The sequence below is a fragment of the Athene cunicularia genome, assembly GCF_003259725.1.
Source record: "Athene cunicularia isolate RWA chromosome 1 unlocalized genomic scaffold, athCun1 chr1_part2, whole genome shotgun sequence".
NCBI classification, from domain to species: Eukaryota; Metazoa; Chordata; class Aves; order Strigiformes; family Strigidae; genus Athene; species Athene cunicularia.
In genome coordinates this window covers 75906537-75932062 of record NW_020799092.1, presented here as the reverse complement: position 1 = coordinate 75932062, position 25526 = coordinate 75906537, and the positions used below count along the sequence as shown (strand labels likewise).

Sequence of the window (25526 nt, the reverse complement as noted above, 5' to 3'; positions counted from 1 at the left end):
CATATAATGAAAGGACACAAACTGCTATTCGACACTACTACTGGTAATGTCTGTGCTACGTGAAAGCACCTTTAAAAAGAGCCTATGCGGCAAGAGATAAGTGTCTAAAGATTCAAAATGAATCAACAGTATTGGATAACAATATAATTCTCAACTCAGAAGCTGCCTCAAGATTAGGTGCATCTTCAGTTAATGTAACAGGAAAAAAAGGCAATGGATTTTATTTTATTAATTGTATCCACTCATAAACTGACCTAAGGCCGCCAGATGTGCAGACACAACAAGTTTTCTTTTCTTTTTACAGTTCTTTAAATTGTAGGATGATAAAGGAATAGATCTATTTAAAAACAAACAGCTATTTCATCTAAATATTAAGAGGTGGCACCAGGCGTTGGGTTCACGTTCTGAGTGGCCACCTGTGGTGCAACTTCAATGATTCGTGGTTTGTCTATAATTCTGGCCGTGCGGTTGCCCTTCTCTACAATGCCAATAATCCATGCTTGGTGACCTTCGCCGTATTTTGGAGACTTGATCTCGGCACAGAAACGTGCTGCCTGTTCTCGTGGTAAACAGATGAGGAGGCCTCCTGCAGAGAGGGGAAAAAAAAACAAAACCAAAAAAAGCAGAGCATTAAAACGTCTGATTGCAAAGAATTTCAGCTTTGATCTGCCAAATCCCTACTTAGACAAGCACTTGGTGACTTCAGTGGGTTCTGTCGAACTCCAAGGACTCCATGAGAAAACATGGTGGAAGTCTGAGTTCTTGCTTTACCGAAATAAATTTGTGCCTGAATTCTGTTTTTAGTGGGTATGTCAATGAAGCCAAATACACACAAAAGATGCTGGCAAAAGGACATCAATACCGATGCCAACAAATGACATACTGAAACACCACCAGCAGTTTAAACTTCCAACAGGACTGCAGAGTACCTCTACATGGAAACATTCTGGATAAGAGTCATATTCAGATACCTATAACGACATATGGGTGGCAGCTGATACTACAAGTAATCCCATTTGCAGTGAAATCATTCAAAGTAGGGACTATACCAGAAAATGCAAAAGATTAAATATAGGCTTGCTCCAGTGCTCCCTGTGTCAGTCCTTTCTATCCCTCTGAGAATTTTCTAACCTTTTCTTATCATGAAATGTTTTGGTGCTACCCAGTGTTACTAGAGAATTCAGCTTTTCTATATCCCTTACCTTTTTTACATGAATGCTATGTTGCAAATGTCTGAAGCACTGCCAACACAGAGCAGCAAACTCATCTGCAGATGCCTCATTAAACTCAAAGCTCTGTACACTACATGCAGTTTGCGTAGCTCACATCTGTAGGTGCTGTATTCTGACACAGCGGCCTCTTGCAAGGCATGTTAAAATATCTCCTGTTGTCTTGTCATCCAGGGCGAAGGGCATCAGTCAGCAGCACAAGTCGTGCCACCAGCTCTGAGCCAACCCTGGGGGTGAAGGGCCACCTGCTGAGCCACCTCCTCCTCTGCAACCCCTGAACAGCTTCTTAGGCACCTTTATGTTTGCTTTTCCAAAAAAACAGTCCTTGCAGCTGTGACTAAAGACACTTGAAGGCTGTGATGAAGAAGCAGCTACTGAACATAAAGAATTATTTATAAGGCTATGTGGAAGTGTCAAAGTTATTTTTTAGGTTCTGTATGAAGCAAATGACTGTGCCATCCAGAAAAACACCTACCTCTCTCAGACATTTCAAAACATAACAGCCAGGCACTTCCATCAAAAACAACAAAAAAAACAACCCAGAAGCTTGAAAGACAGTGTTTAAGCTTCTCCAAATGTAACAGAGAAATCAATTGCAAAGGAATTATGTGCCATGCCCATGGAAGGCTCTAAATCAAATTGAAGAGAAACTTATGTCATGGTGCGAGAGAGTCAGGGAAGAAGCTTACAAGTGGTAGTGCACAGAACACACCAACTAGCTGGGATTAGATGGTGAAAAAAGGAAGAAAGAAAAAGCACAGGAATCATCTCCACTGAATTACCTCTTCTCCACACTTTCTGCAATTTTTATCACTTGCACGCATACCCTGGAAACACTCTTTTGCAAGATTAGAAAAATGTACAAAATCCCAGTTTCCAGTCAAAAAAAATCACTTCACACCTGCTGGTTGCATCCCACAGTTTGCTCAATAACCCTTAATAGAGGCTATAGGCTACTCTTGATCAGTAGTAGGATTTCTATCTGCAGGGATTATAATTATTTCTCTGGTAGACTGACCAGTCTCTTTAACACTTTGGTTAAGTCCTTAAGGTTTTCCACTACGTTATTCAGTGTTACTGGCCTTCCCAGCTGCTCCGTTTTTTGTCCCATGGACAACTACAAGAAGTCTTCACCTATGCAAAGTCACGGCCACCAGCTGTTTAAGCTATTGCAACACGCCTATAGAAAATGAAGCAGCAGTGCCCCTCTGCACTGAGGCAAGCAGCATGTCATGGTGTCCCAGGCTTTTGAGGTCCGTGTCAGTCACCACTTAAGACAAAGCAAATGGGCTGCAGACAGAATGAATCAATGGCCATAGTGGTTTAAGAGCTCACAGCATGCTTCTTTTGGGGCTTCAAAAGACGCAAATAATTTGGTATCTGTCTTGGCTTACCTTTCTAAAAATCGATGGGTATTTTTGGTAGCAGGTTTTGAACAGTGTTGGTTTTAACTGTTCTAGAGCAAGCAGAGAACTAGACAGAAGACTTCAAAAACAGACTAGACAAAGCTTTGCAATTAAGAGCAGAGATACAAACAGTTCATGACTCGAGTCCTTGCTCCTGGCTAACGGCTTTCCCCACAATGACTAACAAAAAAATTAACACACCAGCCTTGCCTCTTGTCAGGCAGTAACACAGCCCTTCTTTTCTATCCATCTATTTCCACAAAATTTGCACAAACACCACATTGTTAAGATACTTCCACTACACTAAAAAAGTTGGCCCACACCCATCAACAGTTTATTAGGGGTGGCAAAAATACACACATGCATGAATATCCCACGTAGAGTAACTTTGTAACTTATTTCTGCAGATAATCAAATAAACAGAATTAAGTTTTTTTGAAACTAAGTGCCCAACTGCAACTTTAACCTTTACCAAAGTTATCTAAAAGAGAGTGCAAAAATCACGTAAAATGCAATTTTAAGAAAATACACCATAAGCGGGAGTGCCTGGAGGATGGAACAGATGACATAACAGATCTTTCCAACACTGACTTTTGTCAACAGGTGCCCAACAAATGTGCACTGGAAAAAAACCAAGTCTTAAAATCTACTCAAATTGTTTTCCAGTAAATTTCTCATTGCCTGCCCACTCTGCTGAAAAACATCTGTTCACAAATGAAGAAGCTACAGAGCATTCCTGGAAGCTTAAAACAAGAGTATTGCAGTATGAACTGCCCTGAACAGCCCCCCAAAAGGCATCCTCACAAGTGGATGTGGAGGAGCAGCAAGGCAGATGCTTTGCCTTCCTATAAATCAACCCCAGGACATGAAGTGTGCGAACAGCCTGGGTGTGAATGCTAACGAGCCATCCCAGCACACCCTGCCCAAGCTAATACACACTGCTGCAGTGTGTCATCCCGTAAGCCTAAAGCCTAGGGGACTGCAGTTACAGTTTTCAGACCAGAGCTATTGTGTCCGCGTGGCTATGGATCTTTCTAATACTTGGCAGACACTGCCCTGCAACAAATCCCAACAGCCACCCCTAATGCAAGAAATGCAATGCTCTAATGAAATCAAATGTACATGTACATGTTTCGAGGCACCCAAAGTTCACAAATAACCAGATATGTCTTGTTGTTTTTTCCATCATCATCATCACTGTTGAAACATAAGCTGTTCAGGGTTTCAAAGATACCTCTTCCCCTTGGTCCCAAAAGAGATTCTTAAGTCAACCGTTTTCCACTCCCAAGCACTCTCACAGCAGCACGTACATCCGCACTGTTTTACATTCCTTCAGTGAAAAGACGGAACTGGATATCCCCAGGGTGCAGGATGGGCAGTTCTGAAGACTCAAACAGTTTGTAGCTAAACCATTCCCATGTCAACTGCTATCCAAACCTCTGCTACAGCCACTCACCTGAAAGAGCATCTTGCAGTTCCAGCACTGTGTCCACACTATTTTTTGAACTCTTTGCAACTCATAACAAATGCTACTAGCATTCTGGTTATGTGGACTTCTGGGTAGTGAGAATCTGGTCTGGTGTTACCAGCCTTATTGACACAGCTTGCCAAACTGCCACCAGATATTTCTGGTCTCTGCGGACTGACGCTGGACTTGAACTCTTGAAAGGGTTCATGTATCATATCCTATTACACATCATCTGAGCCATACAGTCTCTGTAGGACAGAGCGTCTGTTTAAACACAGATGGCTAAGGAACAATTCAGCAGATCATGGTAAGTTGTGTATTCACTAGGGGAAAGGTTTACAACTCTCACTGTGATGCTTCTTTCCAGATCTTTGGACTGTTTTGCTTCAAGGGGCCCCCTCTGTTGTGGGCTGCAGAGAACTTGGATAATACTTTTGGAGAGCAGGAAGAGGGTGGGGAAATGAGATAAGAGAAAAGACAGATTTGTTGCTACATCTTCCCCATTTCCCAAAGAGAAATAAAGGTCCGATTAAAGAAAAGAATCAAAATGGAACAGGATAGAAGATTCAGGGATAAACGAAGTCTAGAGACTCCAGCAGAAGACAGTGATCATGCTAGTCAGCAAAGTGCCCTATGCTTAATAGGGCAACTTCAAAAACATCAGTTGTTCTTATGACCTGATGACTGTGTAAATGTTTGTCCACAGCCCAATTCTCAGTACGTCTGTTGTATTCATTGTCACTGCAAGTGGCAGCTTTATTAAATAGAGAACTCAAGTAATGAATGGATCAGAAACAAAATTCCTTTTTATTTTTTTTCTGCTAGTCACAGTCCCTTAAAGTCAGATTTCACGAACATGAGAGAGAAAAATCTGTATGGTTGGAAGTCTGTATACTGTGCACAGAGAAGGCCTCAGTCGCCAAGAGTGGCCCATTCAGCGCTAAACTTTACACATATTCATAAAGAGAAACGAAACACCACTCATTTGACTGGCAAACATCCTGCAGGTGGCTTTACCTTTGAGAAAAGTGTGTTAGCTGTGCTGGGATTTTCAGATATTCACTGTTCTGGAGTTAACAGCTGAGAGAAGAAGGTTTCAAAAGAATTCACAGCCCTCATTAACTTCTAACTGCAAATGTTCTAGATACACCAAGTTGTAATAGTGTTTCATAAGGACACAGAAGGTATTCAGAATAGCATGGTAGTTTCACAGAATCATTGAGGTTGGAAAAGACCTTGAAGATCACCCAGTCCAACCATTAACCTAACACTGACAGTTCCCAACTACACCAGATCCCTCAGCGCTATGTCGACCCGACTCAAACCCCTCCAGGGATGGGGACTCCACCACCTCCCTGGGCAGCCCATTCCAACACCCAACAGCCCCTTCTGGAAAGAAATGCTTCCTAATATCCAGTCTAAACCTTCCCTGGTGCAACTTGAGGCCATTCCCTCTTGTCCTATCGCTTATTACTTGGTTAAAGAGATTCATCTCCAGCTCTCTGCACCCTCCTGTCAGGGAGCTGTAGAGGGCGATGAGGTCTCCCCTCAGCCTCCTCTTCTCCAGACTAAACCCCCCCAGTTCCCTCAGCCGCTCCCTGTACGACCTGTGCTCCAGACCCTGCACCAGCTCCGTTCCCTTCTCTGGACACGCTCGAGTCATTAAATGGCCTTTTTGTAGTGAGGGGCCCAAAACTGAACACAGGAATCGAGGGGCGGCCTCACCAGTGCCGAGCACAGGGCTCAGATCCCTTCCCTGTCCCTGCTGGCCACACTATTGCTGACACAAGCCAGGATGCCATTGGCCTTCTTGGCCACCTGGGCACACTGCTGGCTCCTGTTCAGCCGGCTGTCAATCAATAGCCCCAGGTGCCTCTCTGACTGGCAGCTCTCCAGCCACTCCTCCCCAAGCCTGTAGCGCTGCTGGGGGTTGTTGTGGCCCAAGGGCAGCCCCCGGCATTTGCCCTTATTGAAACTCCCCCAGTTGGGCTCAGCCCATGGCTCCAGCCTGTCCAGGTCTCTCTGCAGAGCCTCCCCACCCTCGAGCAGATCAACACTCCCACCCAGCTGGGTGTCACCTGCAAACTGACTGAGGGTGCCCTCGATCCCCTCGTCCAGATCAATAAAGATGTTAAACAGGAGTGGCCCCAAAACCACGCCCTGGGGGACACCACTCGTGACCGGCCACCAACTGGATTTAACTCTGTTCACCACAACTCCTTGGGCCTGGCCATCCATTTTTTTACTCAGCAAAGCATGTGCCCATCTGAACCACAAGCAGCCAGTTTCGCCAGGAGAATGCTGTGGGAAACAGTGTCAAAGGCCTTGCTAAAGTCAAGGTAAACAACATCCACAACCTTTCCCTCATCCAATAAGCAGGTCACCCTGCTGTAGAAGGAGATTAGGTTTGTCAAGCAGGACCTGCCTTTCATAAACCCCTGCTGACTGGGCCTGAGCATCTGGTTGTCCCGCACATGTTGTGTGATGGCACTCAGGATGAGCTGCTCCATCAGCTTCCCGGGCACCGAAGCCAAGCTGACAGGCCTGTAATTTCCTGGATCATCTTTCTGACTCCTCTTATAGATGGGCAACACACTGGCCAGTTTCCAATCAGTTGGGACCTCCCTTATCAGCCAGGACTGCTGGGAAATGATGGAAAGCGGCTTGGTGAGCACCCCAGCCAGCTCCTTCAGCACCCTCGGGTGTATCCCATCCAGTCCCATAGACTTGTGTGTGTCTATGTGATGCAGCAGGTCACTGACTGTCTCCTGGAATGCAGGGTGGTCGTTCTCCCAGTCTCTGTCTTCTGGCTGAAGAGGCTCGATTCCCTCAGTACAACTAGTCTTGTTATTAGAGACTGAGGCAAAGAAGGCATTAAGCACCTCAGCCTTTTCCTCATCACGTGTTACCATGTTTCCTCCTGCATCTATGAGGGGACAGAGGTGCTCTCTGGTCCCTCTTTTGCTGCTCACATACTTAGAGAAACATTTCTTGTTGTCCTTGATTGCTGAAGCCAGATTAATTTCTAGCTGGGCTTTAGACCTCCTGATTTCCACCCTGCATAGCCTCACAGCATCTCTGTAATCACCGTGAGTGGCTAGCCCCTTCTTCCAAAGGCTGTAAACTCTCCTTTTCTCCCCGAGTTGCAGCCAAAGCTCCCTCTTTAGCCGGGATGGTCTTGTCTGACACCGGCTTCTCTTAACAGCACCTCGGGACTGCCTGCTCCTGAGCCATTAAGACTTCCTTCTTGAAGTTTGGAAGTTAGGCTGAATAAGGTAATTGTGAACAGTTGTGTGGCTAATGCTCATTAGCTTGGCTATAGGCCAAACCAATCGCTATTCTGAATGAAAAGCACATAATTTGTACATTTGAAATATTACATTCTAACATGGAGGTGTAGGGAAGAAAGAAGGTGGTAAAACTGTCACCTACCTGAAGTCTCTGGACAAGTCCCATGCATGAGGCCAAACATATTGCCACAAGCCTTACTGACAGCAGCCATTTTAGCAAGAACAGGAAGGTTATGAATAACAAAGGACACCTCATTTCGCTGCTGCTTGGCAAGGTTTTGTGCATGCCCCAGGATTCCAAAGCCTGTGATGTCTGTAGCTGCGTGTGCATTGAAAGTGTGCATGAGTCCAGCAGCTACAAGAGATGGAGGGGAAAAAAAAAAAAAAAATCAAATCAGAAAAAAAATTATAAGGAAAAGTAATGCTTCAGCAATATTGTGCACAGTTTGACTGAAGTTGCATACCTCTAATTTGAATCAGGTTGGGTTACTTTCTAAATAAATAAAATTTTAAGAAATCGTGCTTGGAGGGAACTGGCGTTCACCAATATTGCATGTAACCCTTAAAAAATTCAGCTTGTATTTAAGGTATTAAATCATGCTGAAAATCCAGCACCAAAGTTATATGTATGAGCATGATCTATTAGACGTGTGCTATTAATTTATATTAGCAGTCTAAGAAACACGGGTTTGCTCCAGCTTCAAACTTTCCAGAGTTGAGGGCCAGAGAAGTTCCGAGCTCAGCTTTGCTTCATTAAGGGCAAGGACCAGTCCTCGGTCAGTTTTCCCACATCTCTTACCCTGCCACTGCATCAAAAAAATAATCACATCAGAACTTAAGTTCTGGGCACTTAAAAGAGTTTAAGAACAAAGCCTGCAGGTTGTGGGGGCAGGGCCCCAGACTCCCCACCTATGCATTCATTAAATTCTTGGGCATTTGCAACTACAGAGCCCTGGGTGGGAGGAGGACACCCCTGCATGCAGGACAATAGCTCCAATTAAGAATATTTAAGTGTTGTTAAAGGTGCCTGACAGGAGTGAGTGGAGAAAAAACAAAACGAAGAACGATTTGCCGCCCAATACATGAGCAGGACCCGAGTTCTTTTCCATAAGACAATCCTGATCATTTATTTTTCCTGGAAGACTGTGTGAAAGAATGAAAAACCAGGGGGATGACATAACAAATACCAAATGAAAACTGAATAAATGGGAGAAGAGATATTTAACTATCCCTGTTCCTTCAACTGAGAAGTAAGGAAACACCTCATTCAATTCTCTGCTCCTCCAAAGATACTTTGAGCAAAAAAGTGAAATCCTGGATTAAATATTCTAGGGTAAAAGCAGAACCATCTCCCCATCAAAATTAAAACAAAACAAAACAAAAACCAAACCCACCCCACAAACCCACAAAAACGGGAAAGGAAACCCAAACCAGAGAAGAAAATACGTACTATGTATTCCACACTTTGGAAAGCATATAACATGACAAAATTAAAAATATAAACTGGAGAGTACAAAAATGAAGAACTTTTCCTACTTCGAATTTTTTTAACCTTCTTACAGTCAAGCCCTCACGAGTTCTCTAGGCACAGAAGATAAGAAGGAACAAATCCAATATATTTCCCTTTAAAACATCCTCTAACTCACTCAGATGTTACTTGCAGCACTCACATGAGTCATAACCATCTCCAGCAGCATTTGTGTTTTTGCTGTGTAATTAAAAGAGGGCGTTTGATTTTAATTTGCTTGCTTCACAAACACTGAACAGCAGAAAGATGGGGCAGAAGGAAGGGATAAAGCAGCTGTGTCACATTTCCCCACAGCAGTGAAATGCAATTAAGCATGGAATTTAAAAACCCACAACCTCCCCTCCATCCCCCCACCACACACATCTCTTCTTACCTGTTCTGTTCAGTCGTGCCATATTCATCATTGCTTCCTGGTATGCTAGTTCTACATCTTCTTGCGTTACCACTAGTTTGATTTTATTCCACTTTTCTGGCTAATGGATGAAATAAAAATTATTCTTTTAAATTTTCAGTTGTATATTTTTAAAGCACGCCCTTACCACTTTAAAAAAAAATCCTTAATCCAAAATGTAAATTTTTTTTTTTTATACTCAGTGAAAGACAGGCAAAAGGTTCAACAGTCAGAGAGAGGTATGTGCTTCACTCGGCTGCTCTGACTAAGTCAAGTTCATTTAAAGATCTGTTAGGCACTAAGCACCTCAAATCTTGATTGCAGCAGCAGAGCCGAATGGAATAACCTACCCTAGGGCAAAAAAACTCCTTCAAAACTCTGAGGTGAGCTCTGCAGCCAAATGAATAGAACTTTGTTGCTGGGTGTTGAGATTTGTAATCTCTAGTTTCTTGGTTTTTTAAGAGAAAATTCTTGATTTCACATCTGACACTTTGATCAAGAAAGGCCACTGATAACCACACTCCAGGTCTGAGGAATGTATGCTAAATCAGGATGTGAGTTAGGATTAAGGCAGTTTCATAAACTTCCTTTACAGTTTAATACCACCATCTGCTTCCACCCATTCTCCAGTGTCTTGGATGAACTCATGCCTCCATCATATTCTAAGCAATGTGTTTCATCCCAAAAGGGTCTCAGAACAATTTAGGAAATGGTACCTTTATAAAGGGCAATTGTTTCATTCAAAGCTGAAGTAATTCCAGATCCAGAATGAAACAAAGCAACCATTTAGCTTTTAAGAGCAACACTACAACCTGGTTTAATTTTCTTCTTTTTTTGCAATGGAAATAAAATTACTGAGAACTGAAAGTAAACAAAAATAGGATTGTTGAAACCACAATGCCTACACTGCCATTCCATTGAATAACAGCATAGCACAAACTTCTTACTAAACCAAAGGTGCAAAAACTACTAAGAATTGGTATATGATGCTGCACTGGGGAAGGATCTTGCCAAAGAGGCTCTTACCCTTAACAAATGAGTGCTGACTTCAAGGGGTGTAAGAGATTGGTATTCTGGATTAGTGTTCTGCTAACCCAGAAATGGCAAGAGGGGGAAAGACTGGTCAGCCAAAACAGACCGTTTGTTAAAGAGCAAAGAAGTATATCAGTAAGATCAGAGCTTCTGAAATTAGGTTGACCTGGGTCTGACCAATTAAGTAAGAGAAAGCAAGCAAAAAAAAAAAAAAATGAAGCTATTAGAGAGGGGACAAAAAAGTGATTATTCTTACTGCGTGTATGACTGAAAAACTTGAGCAGTCCTTCTGCCTTAGTTTTCAAAAACACAGTTCTGAGGCTGATCATGTGATGGAACCAGTCAGATGATGGGAGGGAGTGGAAGTCACAAATGAAGTGGAAGCAGAACTGCAGGCTGAGGCTAGAAGTGCCACAGACACAGGTAGGATACAAATCCCACTCCACCAGAGCAATCAGATACTGGGGTTAGCAGACAGGGAACAAAGGCAGAAAAGTTTACAAAAGTCTCCAAACAACTTTTAAAAGCAAGCTTAGATTTTCAAATGGAACTGGTCTGCAGACAACAGCAAGGGCTAGAAAACCCCTTCTGAAGGGGCACATCACAGCAACCCTTTTCATGCCTTTCAGCTGAAAAATGAAAAAGGCAAAGGGATGCCAGTTCCAGGCTGTGGACCAGCCTAATCAGTCCCCATCAGCAGCCTGGCAGTGAAGGCCACAGCAAACAGCTTCACTACCCCAGCACATCCCTGAACAGGTCCTCTGGGGCCCCAGCAGGGCCCCGCTCCCTGCAGACCCTCTGCAGTCTCTTCCTTTGCCCCCTGTGGCAGCTGCCGCCAGCAGCACAGCTGGGCCCTGGCTGCAACAATGCCAGCAGCAACCAAGCAAGGAGGACAAATTTTGCCTCCATTTGGATCTTCCTTTCACTTGTCACCAGGAATTCATTTGCTACTGCTCTGTTTACATACCTCAGGTTTTAGGTTGTTTTGCTGTTGTTTTTTATTTTTAAATTTGTTTTGCAGTCTCTACATTCCAGTTTTTCTTTCTCGCCTATGCATAAACTTGCTGTACTATGTGCCTTCTCCCATACTTTCCAATACAAAGCCAAATTCCCTACCAGAATTTGGTTTACAGGTGGATTTGTGATGGGTAGTTCTAGTTTCACTTTCCCCACTCTTTCACAAAACAAAGCTGAAGAAGAGGCAGCACAGCTACTCAGAAATTTTCTTACCGCAATCAAAGATATATGCTGTTTACATGTAATAGGAGGATTGATTTCCTTGCTGTCCTCATTTTTCAGACCAGAAAGTCTTTCTGGTTGACAGTCAAGGAAATTAGAAGTACTTGAAATATGTGGAAATTCAAAATATCCTTATTTGCAAGTCTGTTTGTCAGTACAATAGATATGTTAAGAAGTAAGATTATGGCCAGAAAACGTATTATAAAATTGGTGACTTGTTGTTTTACTTCATTTTCATACCAAGATTATCTGAGGCCCTGATCCTTCTATCTGACTGGAAAATACAGGTTTCTGCAGAGGTCAAAATTGCTAGGCCAGACTCTATGAAGGAGAAAAATATTTTTTTCTTGTTGCTCACACTTCAGACTCCAGTGAAGGTTTAAGCTGGTTCCTTCCCACTTTTGGTTACACATGCTTTGTAATTAGAATTCATCTGACAATGTAGTGGCCAAAAGCCAAGACAAAGTAGATTCCAGCTCACTCCTCTGCCAGTCTATTGGCTCAGTAGTCCCAAAAGTAGAGAAGATGCATCTTTTTAAAGTGTAAACTGAGCAGTTATAATTCTGAAGACACGTACTGGGAGCCAGACAACATAAGCAGATGCCAATTTTGCAGTCACTTTTCAGTTCAGTAGTTACATTTTTGCCTGAAGTAACAGATGGAAGTATGTCTACATACATAATGCTGCTAGAAATATTCTTATTGGATGCACAGGGTAATACATGTGAAACGTAGATATATTTCCATGTACACAAGCAGAAAGCCCATGAACACAGACAGTGATCTCGGCCTAATTGCCATCAATAAGCTTTTGCCAATTACTTTGGCAGGTGGAATAGGGCATAATTTTACCCAGGGTGCTAGTCTGTTGTTCTGTTAGTAAACAATTTTGTTTATTACAGCAATGCCTGAGAACTAACTAAGAATTAGATGCAATTAAGATGGTCTCACTAAGCACAAAATAGTAAACTGTCTCAATTCCAAAAGAGTTTTGCACATAAGCAAATAAGGCTGACACACCAAGGAGGAAGGAGGAGAGAAAGAGATGGTAGATCATTCCCAACTGAGCCCTCAACGTACTTACTACACTGCTGAACATTCTCATTCTGAGGTTTTGAGGGAATGAGGAAGGTCACCTTTAACTCACACCCCTCTACCTTATTTCTTTTTTTTTTGCAGTGTACTCACAATATCTAGCCACTGGTGGACAGCTACAGCCACTTGTGTTCCCAAGGGTTTAGTTAATACAAGCACATCTCCTGGCACTGCATTGTCTGGCCTGAAAACAAAGAATTCATATATTAATTGCATAGTCGGATTCACACACATTATCAGGAATAAGTGCTGATAATTACATTTTCACAGACCCATGTATCTTGTTGCACAGTTAAAAAACTGACTTATTGCAGAATTACCCTTTGGGGATTCATTGCCCTGGGATATTATCAAGCAAAAAACTGCAAAGTTATTTGAAAGTGCTAATCCTTTCTTGGACTATAACAATGCTTGCAGTCAGACACACACAAAATTACGTATTTTCTTTCAAATTACTGGAGACGTAAAATAGGATAGTGGAAAAAATGACCTTTGTTACTTCAGGGCGTAAGATAAGCATCACGAACAAATGCATTCATATAGTGTAACATGCCACAGTGGGACATGCAAAATCAGCTACTGATACACTGTTAAATGGACAGAATGCTGTAAACACAGTAATTCTGCAGTTCTCTACAACCAATAACAGGGTAACTGGGAGATGGTTTAAAATATATGTGTAAATATGACAGAAATTTATGTCCCAAAACAGCCTTCAGTACCTTTAAAGGTTAGAAGCTTAACTCCTGTCAAAAAGAGAACAGGATTAAAAGATACTGGGGGATGGGGAGAAGTAAAAGGACATCCTGTTTAAAAAACCAAGTATGTACAGAAGAGATGTGGCATCTGTTAAGCGCTAAGGACAAATGCAAGCAGGAGAAGGTACGGCTTTATTCATCAGCAGACAGATCACAAGATCACAAGATGGTATTTAAAGGTTTTTTTACTGTATCCCTTCAGACCAGTGCCTTTGATTGTTTAGCGATTTAACTTACATTATAAATTCATTAGGCTGACAGACTGTCGTGGCCACTCCTCCTAAAACAATCCAGGGATTTAACACTGTTTGGCCACCAGTAACAGATGTTCCTGCCTCTTCTGCTGCATCTTTGAAACCCTGGATAATTAGAGGCATCACTTTGTCTCTTTCCTAGAGATCAAAACAAAAGTCAGAGTTCCATACACAGCAGTGCTAGTCATTACAAGACTGGTCCAAGGCTTTTAATCACTCAAGCCAAATGCTCTCATGGCAAATAGTTCATGACAGAAAAGCCAGCCTTAGGAAGAGGTTAGCCTCCTGAAAACTCCACATTATCCCACAGAGCTATGGTTTTACAGCTTTTTGTAAAAGAGGTGAAGAGACACTCTCACGTTGAGGAAACATTCTTCAAAAGGTCATATAAAAGAAAAGAAATCAGAGTTCTGGAAACTCAGAGCAACTATCCTGCTGTAATCAGGTACAGCCACAGCAGTACAGTGCAGTGAGGCAAAGTTAAATCAAGATGCATTTGGCCTCCACTAACCTGCAAAGTTTCAACTTACTTCCTTCCAAGAATAAACATCCCTTTTTTGCTACAGCAAAACCAAACATGCTGGTCACTTCCACACACACACACACAAAAAAAAAAAAGAAAAAAAGAAAAAAGAAAGCAATTTATTTCAGTCTTTTCTGCTTCAGAGAGATGTTATAAAGCTGTCATAAGCAAACCAGAAGTATCTATCCAGACTGATATGTGAATTGGTAAACATACACTGCCTTGGAGCAATACTGTCCTGAATTGACAGAAGAACGGACCCCATTTTGGTGGAGGGAAGGTATTGGCAGCAGATTACAATGCCACAGAAAACTGAACTTTTAGTAAGTGACCTCAGAATGAGGCAAGACCCATACTGTGAACTGAGACATTAAAAAACCTCATCTCTTATTTAAAAGGTTCAAACTTTGAGGACAAAAATACATGAAAGGTAAATATATTCTAGGCACGTTTAGCTGTTTGAGTTTTCTTTCAAAAACAAGTACCAAAAATCTTACCCTATCTGTCATTTTATTGCTTATTCCAAGGAGCATCAACATGTTGTCGCATTCTGTGACCCCCATGGCATAAAGGTCACTTAGGACATTGGCACACGCTATCCGTCCCTGAAAAAGAAAGAAAGACAAAAAAATAATCTGCAGGACTGTTTGTGAATGTTCAAACACCTGCCATGAACAAAACTTCCAGCATGAGTTTGCACTCTGAGACAGCTGCTTATTCCACAGGCTCCTGCGTTAGGAAACTCAGCCAAAGATGTGGTGTGATCTATTTCATGCAACGTGCCCACGTAGAAGTGCGGACGTCTGTTCCCTTCACAGGTAAGAGGGGAGTCATCCCAGACATCTTGGTCAACATACTTTCCCACTGACTACATGGGAATCCCCCACTGAGTTTAGACTGGATGGATGACTAATTTCATGGGCCAAAGTTAAATTCAACAAAGTCTAAACTCAGTTTAATCTGATATGTTTCTATTAACTTTATTCTAGCACAAAACTGTACATACTGATGAAGATGACCGTCATATGTAATTCACAACTGCTAGGAAGCTCATCTGAAAAGCTGTACCTCTTCTGCACTAGAGTATGTAGGAGAAAGGGGCCTTGATAATAAAAAGCTGTTTGTTCCTCTGCACTACCCTGGAAGCCACATCTACACTCCTCTAAGTTTTCACAAAACCGGAGGATACAGTTGTGCTGCCAGCACACAGCCACGGTGGGGTGCTTCTTCTGTCAGGACATCAATAAGAAGCTGTCTGCAGAAGACAGCATGTGCCAGGGATTAAGGAGCTGGGGGCTCCCAGAAACTGGCCTTGTCACAAGTTAGGAGCGCACAGAGCCAACTGAGGGGAGATGTCTGTCCTCTGCTGCTGGTACACTGAGGGAGACTTATCTACTCTGTCACTTGTTCAAGTGACAAGAAAATGCTGAATTTTGCTACAGCACATATATTTTTATTAACTTGTGTGTGTGTGAGCATGTCCACTAACAAAAATTTGTCCAAGAGACAAAAATGGTCATCCACTAAAGACAACTAAGAAGTTGTGAAGCTGACAGGACTGAGAAGGCATCACTTTTGTCACATGACCTTAGCTACTAAATTTTACTAAATTAATGGATCAGAGTCAAGCTTTGTTGGGGTGTGGACCCAGCACATATGATACATCAAGTTTTCTGGTGAAGATGGAGAACTTTCTGATACAGGATGTGCCCTAAGAGATGGCAAGATAATTTTAAAATACAGGACAAATTCTGTTGTGTTACTCTGGAAAACACCACACATTTTATTAAAATTGTTTTAAGTTTACAGCTGCAGAACTGTAATCAACATCTGGTTTTATGATTTTAAATCTGTGCTTTTCATAAAGTTCAGAGGCAACACCACCTCAATAAAAACAACATGCTTAGCTGACACAAGTTGGACTACAGAAAGATGCTTTAGCTGGAAGATAAAATCTGGGGAGTGCAGGGGGTGGGGGGGAAAAGGTACATGTCCAAAACCTTAGTCTAATCACAAATTCAGGATTTTTGCAAAAAATTAGTATCTTCAGGCAGTTACCTCACTTGCTGATGATATGAAATAACACCTCCAAATCCCAATTAAATATAAATCAGTTTTTCATAAATTCAAGATCTTCCAGTGGCATCAGGGGAATCCCTCATAGTTGGAACTGGAATGTGTTTTAATCATTTAAATCTTAAACTATTAAGAGAAGAGAGTGATCTGTATACTGCATGCTTTGATGGATATTGGAGGTTAAATTTCTAGATGTTTAAGAACACTAAAGCCTGCCATTTTCCTTTTCTGGAAGGAGACTATCAAACCATTCTCCACTATCTTCAGTATTTACTAAGCAAACTGCTGGTTTATGCCCTCTTAGGAATGACAGATAAGTTTTTAAAACCACACCGACAACAGCTCTCTATTCTAGTAGTCAGAGGTCAGTCTAACACTGCTTTTGCCAACTGGCAAAAGCACTATGGAAACAAATTCAGGGAGTGCAAGTCTGGAGTAGCAGAGGAAACAATACATGGCTTGCAAACAGCAATGAACACAACAGGGTTCACAAACAGGGGTCAGCCTAGCTGGATCCTGCATGCTGCCCGGCTGCTTGCTTAGTTCCCCTGAAACACAAGTATCTGTGTACGATAGTAAGAACTATTTATACAGGTAAAGGATGAAGTATCAGACACCAGTCCCCATTCTTGGGTGAAGAGTCTTCTTATAAGAGCACCAAAAAGGTCCTTGGAATGGAGGGGGAAGTCCACTCTCAAACCAGCCAGTTTCCTGCTCCTGTACTCAAAACAGTGTTTCCACAGTCCCACAACAGAGGCCAGTACCAGTCCTATAATAAGGATCAAGTGGCTTGATACTTATTATGAAACCTATTTTCAATTGCTTGTAATTTTTCCAATATTTCCAATTTTTCCAACATTCCACATAAGCTGAAAAGTCCTACGCTAGATACAGATTTTACAGGTGTACATCCTAAGGATACTTTGCGCAACATGGATTGAGTGTTTTCAAGAACAAAGAGAAGGGGACAGGGGAAAAGAAGGAAGAGGGCTTTTGCATATAACTGCAGAACTTTGTTTTAAAATAGGCAGTGACAGTAAGAGAAAGCTCTTTTCTGAAGCAGAAATCTGAAGTTCAGCCGAGTCCACATGCAGTTTTGCCTCCCTCAGCCATTTTCTAATCCCTTGTGTCACAGCACCCAGCTTGGAGTACATTTGCACTTCTGGCTTTTCCTCCTTGCTTCCTCTTCCCCCAACCAGGAAGAGACACAGAGAGAGGAAGAGACTCTAAACCAGGGAACACCCACCCAAAAACCAGAACTGACTTGGTAAGGAGACAGAGCAGAAGAGCAAGAAGCAGTGTGGACTGCATGTGAATGATAATGAGAACAGAGTGGTAACAACAGGCATGGGTCAGGGGGCATCTAGACTAAAAACAGGGAAAGAAGCAGTTGGGAGAAGCAGGGCAGCAGCAGCCCGTCTGGAACAGAGAAGTCCAGAGCACACTCCTTTATACAGCCTGAACACAAAATTCCTGAGTCTCACCATTCCTCTGCTCTTAACAACCATCCATAAACCTCATCGCAAATTGTGTATGACTGTCTTCCAACTGATGCTGGTCCACACGAGAAAATGGCAACCTATATCATCACAAGGTACTCTAGTCTCCAAGAGAGAGGTCTGAGGAGCCAGCGGTTCCAACCCCACTGGATTATCACTGCAGGTATCAGCAAGACGACCAGGGATTCACTTAGCTTTTAAGAAAAAATACATATCTGTAAACAGATTATGAAGTGGCAAGCCACCACATTAAAATGAATGTTGACAAAAATGAAAAGTGAAGGGCTTGAGCGTTAGAAAACACCAAAGTTACAGCTGCTGGTACATCTGGATCACAGTATAGACTGTAGCTACGATGCAACCACTAAAGTCGGACTAAGGCCAAATTTACATTCCACTCCCACCACACTAGTCTAAAACTCATCTGGGCACAGGCTCATCTATCCACTCCTGCGGCATCTCAAACCCTTTGCATCTCCAAACAAAACAACCCTCCCCCTTCACCACAGCCTTCTCACACTGTCCCTCAAGTTTTTGTTATGAGGTGACAAAAGACTTTCTCAGCTGATGAAGACAGCTCTCCAACTACATATATATGTATTTTCTTCTCTGGTTCTTGACAAGTTGCCACATGATATTAAAGCAAACCACTTGAATCAAATTTCTCAGGAGAGCTTGACAACTCTGTACTGCAGAGGCCAGCCTGCACTCTTGGCTGCTCAGATTGCAGAAAGAGAGCTCTTCTGGAACAGAAATCAAATGCAAGCCTAGCTCCTATGTGTACAACACCTGGTCAAGCATGCTAAAAAAAAAAAAAAAAAAAAAAAAAAAAAAGTCAGCCTCAATCCTCAAAGTGTGTGTCCAAAACCTACCAGACAGGTCTCACAGAACAAACAACGAACCAACAGCAGCAAGTAAAGCATGCAGTCACAAAAACAGCAGTAAAAGCATGCCTTAAAGCAAAGGAATCACATTCAAATCCCAGGAAACATGAATTCTAGCATTTCTTAACTCTCTTAACTTTCATTTAACGAACACCTCCTGTAGAATTCCTTACAGCTTTACTAAGTCTTTTTTTTAAGTTGTTTCCCCACGACCTTTTGTTCAAGTCAATACTGATCACCACCACACATAACACCACAGAGGAATCTCTGCTAAGACAGACTAAATGAAACTGGGACACAAAAGGAAGTGAAGTCAAAGTGCACACAACTTCCATCAAGTCATTTCAACTTATCCATCTGCAACTGGAGGTAGTACAATGGGAAAACTGGTGTTCACCAAGCACTCTGAAGTTGCCAGGTGCTATTGCCAACTATTGTCGTTTAGGCATTTCTAGTTCTAACATGTTACCTGGTTATTTCAGAACCTCCAAAAAGGCCAATTACAATGCAGTTCTGCTCATAAGTGAAGTTTAGTGTCTGTTCCTTCAGACAGCTCTTTTTTTCCCCCCTTTTGGGCTTTTCAAGCCAAATCCCACAGAGCAACAGATGGAGGGAAATTTGAATTAAAGGTGGCAGTTCCCCCAACTTTCACTATAGAAAGCAGCACTGTAGCATTCCTGGACCACGTGGAAAAGATTATAGAAACTATGCCCTTCCCTCTTCATGTGTACTTAGGAAAGGCTCTGAATGCAGTTAATCGAACAATTAGCACTGCACATTTAGAAGAAATGGTCAAAATTGCCATCAGATTGGTGAGAAGCACAAATCAAACCAGCAATATAGCTAGCAATTAAGTTTAGCCAACTTACCATCATATAAGGATCATCCACAATAGGATAAATATAATCTGTCGTCTGGACCAACGACAAACCTCCATGTCTTAATGGAATAACACAAGTATCCATCCCAATTCCTGCAAAGACAGAAATCCATCTATGAGGTAAGTAACTTCACCCTTAATCATCTGTTGCTCTTAACAAGAGAACTTATAAAACATGCCTGTGAAATACAACTCACAATACTGCCTACATAGACACGGCAAATTCCTTCCTTAGAGAAAGAATAGCACAAGTAAGAGGAAAACCAGGCAAAAAAATGACGACAACTCACTGGAACAGAAATGAGGAGACTGAAAGCAAGAACTAAACTGAATGTTCTACATTTTTTTGCAGTATAATAGTAGTGCATTAAGAACATCTGTGCTTGTATGTATGTACATTTAAAGTGAAGAGGAATTACATAAATTGATATTGTCAAAAGCAAATAGGTTTTCCTGTCACTCTGATCTCAACAGAAACGTAGTGACAGTTTTAAAAGGACATAGCCTCTCATAAAGGGCATTTCCTCCCTTCAGGAGGAACAAAAAGAATGCCACAAGTCACAGCCTAGGCCCTTGAAAGATGATTCACCCACTTGGAGCTTTTGCAACTGTGTTAATCTCGCCTTACTGCTGTGAGGCTGAAAGGCAGCAAAACGACCTGCTAGACAGGGAAACTCCTTTGAGAAAACCACAACACCAAGTGCAGCCTTTTCCCTGATGGTGGATATTTCAAATAGAGTAAGTGATATTAAAACCACCCGGCATTTGCTGCGATGCAAGAGCCCACAAAAAAAACAGCAGGTGACGAATCACAAAGTGCTAGCAGAGCTCCCTGTTGATAACCTCGTGCCTTGTGGCAGTGGCAGGTAGCTTACCTCCTTCCTGGGCTGGCAGCAAGCTGCCTGGAAATACTCTGCATACCTGGCAGGGCAAGAGTCGTCAAACAGCGAGTTTTCAGGGAGCAGATGCCACACAGTAACTTTTCCCCATGTATTAATGAAACACGCTACCTAGCAAGAGCTACAAGCCAGTATTTGGCAGTGGCCTGTACAGGGATGGAGTGAGCTGCTGTCATCTGAGGTCCTACCAAGGATGCAGAGCAGCAGGTCTGCCAGGCAGTAGGTAAATAGGTAGAGAGGATCTTGCCTCTCCTGCCTACAGAGATAGAAGATCTCACCTCTGAAGAGAAGGGATACTGACAAAAGCTCATGAGAATAATTTACGGTTGCTTATCCTTTGCAGAAGCTACCAAGCCACTGTGCACGATGCCCAGTGTCTCCAGGGAAGCAGATATAAGCAGTTATAGGGAAGCAGCTCACGCACAGGAGCTGTTTTGCCCTCAGTTCACCTATTCATGCCATAATGCTGCAACACCGATTTCATTGTGTGGTTTTCCACAACTTCAGCAGAAGTGCTGCTTGACAGACAGGCCAAGAAGGGGCCACGATGCTCCTTCTGAGGCCATCTTTCTGTTCCACCAAAAAAAGGACTAAATAAGGGAATCTTTCAAGTGGGATCACGGAAAACAGTGATTTTAAGGTCCAAAACAGCTCAGAGAACTATTATCAAACTTGCAGTTTCTAACTCGTGGATAAACTCACAGCCATATTTAAGGTTGCTCTGGGTAGTACCACCCGCAGAACTAAAAAAGAGTGAGCTTGAGCCTGCTGTTGGCAATTTCCCTCTTGACTGCACCTCAAAAGCAGGCTGTAAAGTTACCTGTTTATAACCTTTTAAGCACAAGGCATCAGAGGCAAATCACACCAAACCTAGCCAAAGACACGTTTGTTAGAGGGATACTCACCAAAAAAGCGTATTTTTAAAGAGACCTGAACTCTCCACTTTCTATTACTAACAGATTCACTGTTACATGGTATCACACTACATATTGATGGCATTAGTCTACTTTTTACCTCTTCACATAGCTGGAGAAGAAAAATCTATTAACAGTTCCATTACTGTTTACAGCCTGCAAGTTTATAAGAGAAGAAAACCCCAACAGCTCAATAATTAAATCCAAACCAAACTATTACTGATTTTAGAAATTTGCCAAATCAAAATGCTGCTGTGAACAAGTTATTTAATTTAGAAAAAAAACACATATAAACAGCAATTTGGGGATAAGAGAAACTGGAAGCGTCTTTCATTAGGGAATATTATAGTGCCACCCCAGCTCCACACACAATTGCTGCTTAGATATTTCATACAAAGATTGCCATTGTTTAAACAAGAACATGGGCTCCTTACTAATCTCTCACCGAATTCAATATCTAGCAGAACAATGGGTTGCAACCTGTTAGCCTGCTAATGGGCAATTAGCAACATTAAAATTATTTTAAATAAGGTTATTGTACACTAAATTGATAATTAAGCAACTTCAGAATAAACGCTACACTGATATTCCTAAACTGAGGAAAAAAATCTGTTCTGTGCTGCCAAGTAGAGATTGAATATGCAGGGCTGAGTAAACAGACAAACAGAATTAAGTGTCATTAAACACATTATCTACATTAATTTATCTATATCAATATTAGGTAGAGTAACTGGTATCGAAATACCTACGTTCACCCTGTTCCCCATGTAGGTGGCTTGTGCAGGTTGTTTTCCCTTATTGCTTGCATCATTGTGCAAATATCAAAGAGAAAGTGAAGCTGGCAAGAACACAGAGGTCTTGGAAAGACAGCCTTTCCCAGGCAGCTTCTACAGGTGAGCAAAAAAGTTAGAGTGGGGAACAACAGAAGGACTGAAAGGAAAAACGACAACTGTGAAACAATTCGCTCCTCGTCAGCTGAAGCGAGACAGTTTTCTCTTGCTCACTTTGTCTGACCCAGAAACAGAGGGGAAGGAGGGGAGGGAGAGGGCAACTTCACCTGCAAGTCATCTAATTGCATAAAATTCCAAAGGCAATGTATTAATATAAAAGTCCAGAAATTAACTGATATGACTTCAGTTTGCAAAGCACCTACTGAGGAAAGGGAAGAGGAGACTTAACGCCTAAGCACGTGCCTATCACGGTGGCCATTCTGGAATGTTTTCCTTCGTAGTTGAGCACACTGCAGGATGCTAAGTAAAATAATATTCTTGTATCCCAGATGCCAACAAATGACAACACGAGATTAATTCTTCAAATTTCTGGATGCTGTGCATGAATGATACAACATACAATTTTCAAACCAATTAAGCAAACCGCAAAGGAGACCATGTCGCTAAGTGGACCAAACTAAACTGACGGACCACACGTGTCTAGAGGAGCAACTACTTACCCAACCTGGGCATAACTGCCCCCAGGAACTGTTCATCTTCCTGAAAATGGTTTTCTTGTAGAGATTCAAGCAGTTTCTGTAACACATCTTGTGGCACTTTGCAGCCTGTGCCTTTCAGTTCAGTGAATCGGGTCAGGCGGAAGCTCTTGTCCAGTTCATAACTTTCTGGGTTAAATGACTCCCGAACAGACATGGTTCTCTCGCACAGACTGCTGGCCTTTCCCACCCCAGAGCAACGGTATCAGTTTCTCTGCTGATCAGTCTAATATATATAAAAAAAAAAAAAAAAAAAAAAAAAAAAAAGTAAAAATCAGGAACATTAAAAATTCCTAGGACCTGCAAGACAACAGGTTTTCCAAAAGGAGCAAGTTAAAAAGAAAGAGAAAGCGCCCAATGTCGTTGTTCTCTGGTTAGGATAGGTGGGCATACCTCACAGAACTCACTTATCAGACTACTAAGGAATGATTCCTCTTCCTAACTTCCAACATTTAAAACGATAACTAAGCCAAGCGAATCAGAGAATGAATTTCTTTTCCAGATAATGCTGCACAAGTTTTTCATTACAAAAAGAATCTAACACACTTACCGACCTCATTTAACACAGAGGTAATGAAAGAAGTAATAGTTCCCAGAGCACCAAGGCCAATTTCCAAAAGGCAACCTGGGCCCTCATCCTGCAACACGCTCAGCAGAGACATCTGTTTGTACTCAGCTCAGTGCAGAGTCGTAATTTTAGACATTAACATATTAATCTCAAAAATAAGATGCTTTTCAAATAATGGCTCTGCTTCAGTTCTGATGCAAGAAGCTGAAACTCCATAATACACCTGTTCTCCTTGGGGGAAAACGCAAGCCCAGTGTTCTGTTAGTACAGGTAAGAGAAGAACAAAGAGGCTGTATTTAAGCAGACTGGTTTACCTACAAACATGCCAGTTTACCTTTCAGTATGTTCGCAGACATAAAAATGTTGAAAAGTTTCTTGCCTCTCCAGCCCTTTTTTAGTCAACTAACAATACTGAGAATACAGAGAACTGCCCATTAAAATGGTAATGTAAAAAGACACTGATGCAACTCATTTAATAATATTCTTAACAATGCACGTCTAATTTTAGAACGTTTTTCCACTCTGACTCACATACACCACACTCCAAAACTAATAAGAGGCCTAACCAAGACACTGACTTCTAAACAGGAACGGCTGTGATAAAATGCAATTCATCTTTCTCAGAGAAGTTTTCAGGAATTACTAAAAACGACCTGTCTGCGGTAGTTTCCTAGAAAGCAAGGATCCTGCCTAACAACAAGAACGGAGTTCAGCAGCATCGCTGACAAAATCTGATACCAATGGTCACGCTGTTACGAGCTTAAACTGAAAAGCAAAAAACCAAACTTAAGTGACGGGTAGTCGCCGAGTTTGACTGAGCTAAATACAAGCAATAAATAAATCTACCGCCTATGCAACTGATTTCCCCTATACAGCATTTATTAACAAGTATATCCGTTCCAGAAACCTGTAAGTCTACTAACTTTTTGAATATACTTTGTAGGGATTGAAGTTTTAAGCTCCCTGGGAACTGTTGTGGAGCCCAACTCCCCTTTACAGTGCTTTCCCTCCTTCTCTGGGAGGCGTGGCACTTATTTAAACAAATCTTCCAAAGCCCAGGCTCGGGCAGTAATCCAAACTCTAGTTACAAGAACGTGTCTTGGATGAGCAATGAATTCAGTGCGTAGCTGTTGTCTTCCAAAGCAAAAAAAAAAAAAAAAAAAAAAAAAGATAGTGTCTGGAAAACAACCTGTCAACAGAAATTGGAGACAAAAGCTTTTCAAGGAGGGGAATTTTTTTTTTCCCTTCATTCTTTTTTGACGCTTCGTTCTAATTAATTCCAGAAATTTATAAAAAGCAGCTTGCCCCACAAGGGAAACATTTTCCTTCATCTAACTAGTAATTGCAATATGCTTAGCACCCCCTGCCTACTTATATAGGAAAGGATTTAGAGGCCAGATCCCACCAGGAACTTTTCGTAGCCTTCAGGACTGTAAGACACAGTAACTTACGTTCCCCGTTTGAAAACAACTACTGAAATAAACAAGACGATTTTATTTAATGGAAAACATCCACAGTGCAACAACACAGTAACTTTGCAATGAAAATCCGAATAAAGCTACATGCAAGTAGGTATTTTGCCGACTGCCATGGGAGCACCCTTCCCTGCAAGACCAAGTTTCTGGTGACTACTGGCAGGCTGTGCGAGCACGCAGTCTGCGCGTTAAGCATCCCTCCCCAGTAGAAGAGAACACCTCGTAACCCAGATGTTTCTCACTTTAAAAGAACGGTATAATAAATATTAAAAAGTGAAGTTTAACCCTTGCCTCCCTACAGAGCGGAGAGAGGAGAGCACGGGAGGAAAAGGGGAGAGCGAGGAAGAACCAGAGGCAGGTACCTACCCAAAACAAACCCAAGTGCAATTAACGGCAGCCCAACCGCCCGAGACCTACGGGGTGAGGAACCGCAACAACCATTTATCCGGGGGGTGCGGCGAGGAGCGCTGTGGAGAGACATGGCTCTGGGACACCTTAAATTTCCAGCCGCTGCCTTTAAAGGCAAGCCAGGGCCTTCACTGTTGCTCTTTGTGCAGCCGGAGAGGAGGAGGAAGAGGAGGAGGCGGCGGCGGGAGGGGAGGAAGGAGCAGCCCGGCTGGCGGCGTGCAGAG

General features: G+C 42.3%; 1 protein-coding gene across 1 annotated transcript; it reads right to left on the bottom strand.

The window, feature by feature from the left end:
- Positions 1–205: 205 nt before the first annotated feature.
- Positions 206–25502, bottom strand: SEPHS1 (selenophosphate synthetase 1). Its single transcript, XM_026868417.1, has 9 exons — positions 25261–25502; positions 22816–23077; positions 19542–19645; positions 14711–14818; positions 13674–13828; positions 12772–12862; positions 9295–9394; positions 7536–7748; positions 206–586 (listed from the first exon to the last, which is right to left on the bottom strand). Exons 2-9 carry the CDS (start codon positions 23006–23008, stop codon positions 372–374), a joined length of 1179 nt encoding a protein of 392 aa, XP_026724218.1. The 5' UTR covers positions 23009–23077; positions 25261–25502; the 3' UTR covers positions 206–371.
- Between the last annotated feature and the right edge of the window lie 24 nt (positions 25503–25526).